Source organism: Scleropages formosus, chromosome 15 (genome assembly GCF_900964775.1).
Source record: "Scleropages formosus chromosome 15, fSclFor1.1, whole genome shotgun sequence".
NCBI lineage: Eukaryota > Metazoa > Chordata > Actinopteri > Osteoglossiformes > Osteoglossidae > Scleropages > Scleropages formosus.
The window spans coordinates 4,530,695-4,539,649 of NC_041820.1; the positions used below are offsets into that span (position 1 = coordinate 4,530,695).

At 42.5% G+C, this 8,955-nt stretch overlaps 1 protein-coding gene across 4 annotated transcripts; it reads left to right on the forward strand.

Annotated features, from left to right (window-relative positions):
* Positions 1 to 4,119: 4,119 nt before the first annotated feature.
* cln8 (CLN8 transmembrane ER and ERGIC protein) lies at positions 4,120 to 8,637 on the forward strand. 4 transcript variants are annotated; one of them, XM_018758781.2, is made up of 4 exons: positions 4,120 to 4,196; positions 4,389 to 4,467; positions 4,766 to 5,381; positions 6,348 to 8,637. In XM_018758781.2, the coding sequence occupies exons 3-4, from the start codon at positions 4,854 to 4,856 to the stop codon at positions 6,660 to 6,662; spliced, it is 843 nt and encodes a 280-aa protein (XP_018614297.1). In that variant the 5' UTR covers positions 4,120 to 4,196; positions 4,389 to 4,467; positions 4,766 to 4,853; the 3' UTR covers positions 6,663 to 8,637. The 4 variants fall into 4 exon arrangements, with proteins under 4 accessions (XP_018614297.1, XP_018614463.1, XP_018614236.1 ...); XM_018758947.2 differs by having other exon boundaries at positions 4,826 to 5,381; XM_018758720.2 differs by lacking the exon at positions 4,389 to 4,467.
* Positions 8,638 to 8,955: the final 318 nt, after the last annotated feature.

The following is an 8,955-nucleotide window of genomic DNA, read 5'->3' on the forward strand; positions in this document are numbered from 1 at the left end:
CGAGCCAACGTCTTCGTACCGACCCGAATTCATTATATGGTTAAAAATGAAAAAGAAAAAAAAAAACGGGGAGGGAAAAAAGTAACGGGAAGTCCTGGCAGGAATCAGAGGGATGATGGGCTGTGCATGAAAGACTGGATATTTCAGTTTCAATAACGGGGGCCTTCGTGCCCTTTTTCAAGTCTAAGATGCACGTAGTCATGAGCGTGGTCTCCGGGGAGCCAGCAGAACGATTTTTGCGAGAAGTTTCTAGCATTTCTAGGATGTTTTTCAAGCACCGCTGGCAAACATCGTGCGGAAAGGACAGAACGTCGTGTACAAGGTGCGTTCGGACTCGGCGCTGTAGCATGTACAGTTTGGGAAATACGATTAAAATATATACTGTACGTCCTCTAGAGTGGACAAGAATCAGTGGCTGGGACTCAGGAGAATATAACAGAATATGTAGCTACGGAGGGTCATGTAGTGCAACAAACTGTGCCAAAACATGAGATGAAGGCGGACTGTGCCATATGTAGATTTTTGCCAAATTCCGAAGGCTCGGCCGGGGACGTCCCGCGGAGTCGTCGTCTTCGGCGTGGAGTTCGCCGCCTGCCTTCGGATCGCTCGGTGACACGGAGCAGGCCGCACGCGTGACGGGCGGGACGTTCCTCTTCGCCTTGTTGTTCTTTGTCTAACAAACAGCGCTGCTCTCTCGTCGCGTGGTAGAACCAGGCTCTTATTATTTCCTCCCACGGTTCGTTGTTGCCGCGTTCACCCGAACGCCCCTCTGTAACGCGCAACGTGCATAATGTCTTCACTTCACTTTTTATTTTCGTGGGTTTTTTTTTTTTTCGTTATGCAAACATCTCTCCTCTCTGAAGCATTTGCAAAAATGCAAACCTGGAGGTTTTTGTGCAGGACTAAATTTCCATGTTCCCACACACAACTTGTCTTGGACTGAAATTTACTGCCCGGCAGAAAGCGAAACCGTCCTCGTGCTCTGTCGTCGTATTGTTTTCCTCTCTGTGTTTTGCACAGAAGACGAAAATACTGCTGCTTCACTGGTTCCCGGAGGCTGTTTTGATCATGGGAATGTACATATTTTGCAATAACTCCTTGCTTCACAAAGCATCTGACCCAGAAGGTGTCCGGTTCACTTCCCTTTCCGTCTGATAAACTATCTGTCCGGTTTTACATATTACGGTACGTTTAGATTTCAGATTTTTTTTCAGTGTCAGTATTTATAATATCACTTCAGTGGTTCAGTGCTTAATTTACTCCATGCAGCCAGAATATCTGTTAAAATTACATCTTGATTATAGCTGAGATGGTTTAGAGAGGAGAGGATTTTTGATTATTCTTTATTTTGTGTGGAAAAATCAGTTGTCACTTACACCACTTCTTGGGTTATGGAATGTGAAATAAAATAATAAAAGGTAGATGTTTAGCTAACTATTTTCAATTCTTGAATATCATATCAATAATGAAGATGAAAATAATGCCAAATACACATTATTTGTAAAGATATATATATATATACTATAAATATATAAATATAAGCATAATTTATATTTTGCTTGTCTTTCAATAATTTTTCTTTGTTTTGGTCATTTTCATAAAGTTTCATGATGGCATGCAGAACAATTATATTGAATGTATTATTTAATTTTAGTAAATTTAACAGTTTTATTATTATTGGTGCTTTCCCTTTACAAATCACTTAATATATTTGTGTTATGTAAGATGTTTATCTATTTATTTATTTGTTCACTCATTTTTCCATATATTTATTTAATTATTTTTTTCTTACCTCATCTTAAAATTACCAGCATTGTTCATTTAGACAGATATTACATTCATTATGGGCTTATGTGCGTTAAGTATTTTGCGTCATTTCATTTTTTTCTGAATTACACAGCTCAGTCAGTGCTGATGGACATCTATTGTAAATATTTCTGCAATTAAATTTTTGGAAGAAAATTATTTAAACTGCATTTTGGGTGGATCCATTTATTGTGTCTCTTTTACTATCCGTTCTTTGAAAAAATTCATTTGAAATTGTTTGAAATGCCACCTAAATCTTTTATTACATACATTTTGTCATAGGAATATGCATTCCTCTGTATGTGTATTTTGCCATTTTTGTACATTAGCATACAGGTTATAAACGTATTTTAAACTCAAATGTATTTTTATTCTATACAGAATTATCTGACAACATCCATATTTATCAGATTTTTATACTACACAAGTGATAGTACTGTAATCCTGGATACATCGTATCACTCAATAACACACACACACACACACACACACACCAGCTGAAACCACTTGTGCCGAGCAGGGTCGTGGTGAACCGGAGCCTAACCCAGCAACACAGGGCGCAAGGCTGGAGGGGGAGGGGACACAACCAGGGCAGGACGCCAGTCCATCGCAAGGCACCCCAAGCAGGACTCGAACCCCAGACCCACCAGGGACCGGGACTGGACCAAGCCCGCTGCACCACCATGCCCCCGCGTCCCCCCACTCACTCAGTCATAGCCTCACTCAAAAGAATACACACACACACACACACACACACACACACACACACACACACACACACACACACACACACACACACACACACACACACTTTCAGAACCGCTTGTTCCATACGGGGTCACGGGGAACCGGAGCCTACCCGGCAACACAGGGCGTAAGGCCGGAGGGAGAGGGGACACACCCAGGACAGGACGCCAGTCCGCCGCAAGGCACCCCAAGCGGGACTCGAACCCCAGACCCACTGGAGAGTAGGACCTGGTCCAACCCACTGCGCCACTGCGCCACCGCACCCCCCTTCACTCAAAAGAATATGAACTTTAAAACACAATTAAGGGAATAACGGGATGAGAATTACTGGGTTAAAATACATAATGTATCCCATAAAGAAAAGTAATACATTACTGCCCTCAGTAAGTGTTCACTATAATCAATTACAGTTATAGTTAACTGTCATCAATCATTCATTGTCCTCATTAACTATCCTAATTAATCAATTACTCTCCTCGTTAACTGTCAACCTTAATCAGTTACTGGCCTCATTAACCGTTTTCAATAATTAATTACAGTCCTCATTAGCTGTCATCATTAATTAATTACTGTCAGTATTAAATATCCCGATAATCAGTGAATGTCCTGATTACCTGTCCAGTGTAATCAATTACAGCCCTCAGGAACTGCACTCAATATTGAGTCACTATAAGCATTAACTGCCCTCATTAATCAATTACTGTGCTCATTAACAGATTCCACACAATCAAATACATACACATTCACTACAACGTGTATATAATTCACTGTCACATAGATTGAGGATATATTTGTGTCTCTTTTTTGTATCTCTCTCTGTCCCTTTCACGTTAATTGCGAACGATGGCTTTTTAAAGATTTGTATTAAAATAGAGTTAAACACAGCAGATACAGCCGGTGCCTCGGATATTCCTGGGCTGTGGATTCGGACATTGGTTTGAGCCCTTTTCAGTCTGAAAGGGGTTGAAAGCAGTTTCCAACATGTTTTCCTGTGCTCACGTGGTTTTCTCCAGGCGCTCTGGTTTCCTCCCACACTCCGAAGGCACATCTTTCAGCTGGACTGGCGATTAAGCGGCTCTCCTTGTGTCTGTGTGACTGAATGAGCATAAGTGGGTGAAAAACCATAGGTAGCGTGCTATCATTTTGGACAAATACAGTACTTTGAAAGAACAATAGCTCAGGAAAGGTGTTTGGTAAGAACTGCAAACATTTTTCACACATTCATTTAGTTGATACTCCTCTCTAGAGTGACTTACACTCTTCAGTTATTTTACAGTTATCTGCCCATTTACACAAGCTGGTAATCTGAGGTAAGAACGTTACTTAAAGGTATTACAGCCAGGACTGAGATTCGAACCTCTAACCTTTGGATCCAAAGGCGGTACTTCTAGACATTAGCCTACCAGCTGGCCTTCTCACCACCTCCAGGAGGCCCTTTCTTCTTGTGCGCGTGTATTATAGGGAACTCGGTAATACCAATCATTTGACAACCAGATCCACCAATAGAAATAAAAATGGAAATCCGGCACATGGGGCGGGACTTCCTTTTTTTTCTTTTTTGCTACAGTGCAGTCCCGATTACGATCAGGTGACTGAACAACGGTTTGGGTTGTCCGTAGCGCTCGTGCTCGTCGGCAGCTGAGGTAAAATGTAATTTTAAGTTACTTTTGTTGTCTTTCTAAGTTATTTTGATGTTAGCCTTTTTACATGGAACTGGTGTTTTTTTTTCTGGTGTTTTTGCCCAGCTGAGTCTGACCTGTGTGACAGACATCATGTTATGTGTGTCACTGACGAGAGGTATTTTTTTTCTTTTTTTACTCCGCTTCACTTCCCAGCGCGTAAGAGCAGCAAGTGAAGCGAAGTGGTCGGTAGTGACAGATGTGGAGGAGGGCAAGTGAAGGAAAAGTGGAAAGAGTGAGTGAGGAGCTGAGAGAATCAATTCGTTGAGAGACGGGACGGAGTTTCATTCATTTTTGTGGCGTTAATAGACTATTTTATTTACAACACGGTCAGGAATTACTTAAAAAAAAAAAAAAAACCCCCTCTGGTTTCACTTCCGTTATTAAGATTACTGAAGTCCCCAGCAAACCAGCAGTCACCTGCTCTTGTTGTGTGAACTACACTTAACTTATTCTGAATGATCATGTGACTAAAACGCCTGCTGCTGCTGCATGTTGTGTGTGTGCCCCTTTCTCTTTTATTTATAATATAGTTCAGTGTTTGGGCTCCCTGGTCACCTGCAGTCTCTCGTGACCACAACATTGATTGGCAGATGTGAGGAGCACCGGGGCAGCACAGCGATGGCCTTCGAACCCGAGACCCCGTCCGCCCTGGACTACTCCAGCTGGTCCGCGCGCTTCTCCGTGATAGGCCTGGGTTTCGGCTTCTACGCTGCCGTGTTCCTCCTCTCGCACCTCCTGTCAGCGGCCTGCTCGCGCACCTACGCCTCCCTGCTGGCCAAGGAGAAGGTGTTCTGGAACCTGGCGGCCACCCGCGCCGTCTTCGGGGTGCAGAGCGCCGTGGCCGGGCTGCGCGCGCTCACGCAGGACTCCCAGGTGTCCGCTGACAAGGTGAGCGGCCAAGAAGACTGGTCGTGGTTCAACATCCTCACTGCCACGGGCTTCTTCCTGTTCGAGAACGTGGCCCTGCATGCCTCGAGCGCCGTGTTCCGCTCCTTCGACCTGCCCCTGGCCACGCACCACTTCTTCGCCCTGTCCGGCTTTGCCGGGGCCGTGTTCTGGGACTCCGTGGGTCACTACCTGCCCATGGTGACCCTGCTCCTGGAGATGAGCACACCCTTCACCTGCATCTCCTGGATGTTCCTAAAGGTAGGACACCCCCCGTTGTACCGACATCCGTTGTCTTTGTAAAATGCTCTCGTTTAGCTCTACGGAGCGGTCCGAGCGGCTTTCTGTGCTCAGGGTCCCTGAGGCCGATTGAAACGGACTCAAAGTTCTCGTTATTAAAGAGGAATGGCCTTGTTCTTATGAAACAATGTAATGCTCTTACAGTTTGGGTGTTGTTTAATCTTAGTTACTGTAAGCCGTTGCTGTTTTTACAATTTCTTATGACAAAAAGTGAACTGTAACTTAAATGTGTTCGTTCTTGTTGCACTTCATACTGTATACTTGTGTCTGACCTGAACTTAGTTACCAAGGACATTTACTAAATTGCCCAAGTTGGCTCTTTTAAAATGCTCTTTGTTATTAAAGACATGGGGAGGGTCTTTGCACTTGAGTGATGACACTGAACTGCACATCTAATTATAGCAACTGTTGAATATCCATGAGTGCCAACAGGTAAACTGTCTAACATTAGTCAAACTGCTAAATTTTGACAGGATCTGGTTTAAACATGGCCAACGTGATGACGCAGCTATGGTTCCTCGCAGCTCCTGGACTGTGGGTTTGAATCTGACAGTCTGTGTGAAGTTTGCATGCTCTCCCTATGCTCTTAGGGTTTCCTCCAGGTGCTCTGGTTCCTTCCCACAGTCTGAAGACATGAGTTTCAAGTGAATTGGTGACTCTAAATTGCCCACAGTGTGTGTGTGATTGCCTTGTGATGGACTGATGTCCCATCCAGACTGTACTGTACTGTACCTCATACCCTATGCTTCTGGGATAGGCTCCAGATCAGTGATGTTGCATTTGACAAGCGGTTACTGATGATGGATGGTTTAAAGATGTAGAGGTTGTGTACTGGGGTCTCTTGTAGTAAAACATGAATGTTCTGTAGAAGGTCATGTGGAACTTACGTGAGGTTACTGTCCATTTTTCTGTCTCACTCATCTCCAGGCTGGCTGGGCTCACACTTTGTTCTGGAAGGCAAACCAGTGGGTGATGATCCACATGTTCCACTGTCGCATGGTGCTCACCTACTACATGTGGTGGGTGACCTGGTGTTACTGGGAGGACATCAACATCCGTGTGGCACTCCCCCATCGCCTGCTCTTCTTCACCGGCCTGGCCTTGCTCACCTTCCTCATCAACCCCATCTGGACGCACAAGAAGACGATGCAGCTGCTCAGACCCGTCGACTGGAACTTCGAGAACAAGCCGGTGCCCAAGAACGGACTGGGGGGCGGTAGCAGAAAACCACACTTGCAGTAGGGCGTATCTGAGGATGGGTAAAGGTCACACTGGAGAGCTCGGAGGACTGAAAGGACTGAACCTTTCAGAGCGAAGCTACAATAATTCCACTTTTCTAGTCTCCACTTAAGTGTAATGGAGACGGGCTTTTTTTTTTTTTTTTTTTAAATTATAGTTTTTGCTAGTGTTGGTATACTCTCTTTCCAGCGATGAGAGGGAGAGTCTCACCTGTCACTCCTCAACAGGAAGGTGAACCTGACATAGGAAGTACCTCATACAATAAGCTCAGTTCCTTTTACTTTGCCTGTCATATGAAGCAGTTCCAGTGTTGCTTTCACCAGGAGTGGCCGAGTCCGTGTGTTTCTTTTTTGTAGGTATTTACTTGTGGCAATTCCATTGTGTGAATCTAATTTAAATGTTTTACACCATTTTGCACTGGAAATGTGAGCTTGTATTTGACTCTGAAACTGTGTACATTTGGTGTCAGTTCTGAATGTCTCAAGGGACCAAAAATGTTTTGTAATATTGGAGTGTACAAGGGCACTGTTTGTCATCTCCAGCCCTTGTGTTCCCCATGGTATTCTGCCTCAGCCCTCAAGTATTTAAGATGTTGGGATTTTTAATGAATTTGTTGCATGTGTTTAAAAAAATCTCCTGTTTTCACAAGACCTTTGTTATTTATGCCAAAGGGTAACTGATTACTTGGTTTAATACTCAACGTAATTCTGATTTTTAGTTAGCATCTCTGGCTTAGTGAGTTTAGGAAATGTAAATATTCAGAGTTAGTGAAGCAGGAGATGCTCCTTTTTAGACTGTGTGTCTTCTCCCCTACATCTTCAACTGCTTCTTTGGTTATTTCAGCAGATATTGTGTAAAGCTGCGTTCTAGTTTGAAAGCAGGTCATTATCTGCCTTTCACTCATGTTATGCACTTAAACTTGAAAATCAAGGGGTGTGGTCTAAAGTACTGAAATACTGTATTTCACTCTGCAGGTAATGAATCCCCTTTTGAGTCTTGTCAGTATGTGCTCATATACATTTATGTGATCATCCTGTATGAGAAATTTTCCCTTCAAGTATTAACGTGGAAGTGTGAGAGGGAAAGATTGCCCCTGTTCAAATTTTTCTTTTTTTTTTTTGGCACAAGCTGTTTTGCATGTTCTCTTTGAAGGGTTGTAGTCTTCCACTGTACAAAGGCTCTGTTCCATCTGAGATGATTTCACATGTTAGTTTATTGCAGGGGTGAGATCTGGAGCCAGTACTAGTTTTTAACCTTTAATAATCTAGGAGGAGGCTGCACGGAGTTGCAGCAGCATACATACAGAAGGGCAGAGACAAGACGCACTTGAATAAATATCATACTTAAACAAGTGCAAATTTAAAAAAAAAAAAAAAAAAGTGGTACGTACTGCTTAGCACCCCGTGAACACTTGTCCGTATTGTTTGACTCTTAATCTTTTTGAAAGGTTTGCAAGTTGAGTACCATATAAAGCTTTCCTGAAGTGAAGGACTGCCCTGTCTTAACAGAAAACTGAGCAAGAAACAGAGGGCAAAAATTAGCTTGATTATTTAAAGGGTGTGAATGTTACTTAGCAGGTTATTGAAAGCATAGATGATAAGCTTTATAGTCTCAGGTGCAATAAAGGCGTTATGTTCATTTTCTTTTGTTGGTGTTTTACCATAACAAAAATTGATGAGGTATTAATGTTATCAAAAGGAGTGCGCTGATCATCTTGTGTGATAAGCTAAATTACTAAAACTAAATTCAGGAATTGAAGACACTATATTGTGTCATTACTGCAGCAGTTTGTAAAATGTTTTTCAAGTGTTCTGGTCATTTATGAAATTTTTAGAAACTAGATTTTCTTAACTTTATAACAGGGGTGGGTTTACTGTGATGCACATTTGCAAGAGAGGCTTGAAAGGTGCTTTTTAGAGAATGAGAATTGCTGCAGTATACTTGTGCGCACTGATGTGTAAAATGTTTAAAAAGAAAGCATGAGCTACATAAACAATATTTGCAATAAATGGCTTATACAATTAAGTATGAATTTTCAGCTGTTTTACCTGGTTTGCAAAGAGGTGTATTGCAGAATGTGAGATTGGTACAGTGTCTGTTATATCACTGCTGAGCACAGTCAGAGGTTGCAGGCTTTCCGGACATAATACTACAGTGTTACCAGTACAATACCAATAAGCAATACAAGTGCTCTTAAATATTTCATGGCTTCTGAAATGATTAAATACAATTTTCTTTCATTCTGTCTTTTTTTTTTTTTTTTTTTCTTTTTTTTTTTTTAAATGGTCATCTTGTT

What these genes read in the sequence shown, in the direction of transcription:
- cln8 (XM_018758781.2), top strand. Translation starts at nt 4,854, where the DNA reads ATGGCCTTCGAACCCGAGACCCCGTCCGCCCTGGACTACTCCAGCTGG. An exon ending in TCTCCTGGATGTTCCTAAAG is followed by an intron (nt 5,382 to 6,347) that starts GTAGGACACCCC and finishes ACTCATCTCCAG; the next exon opens with GCTGGCTGGGCTCACACTTT.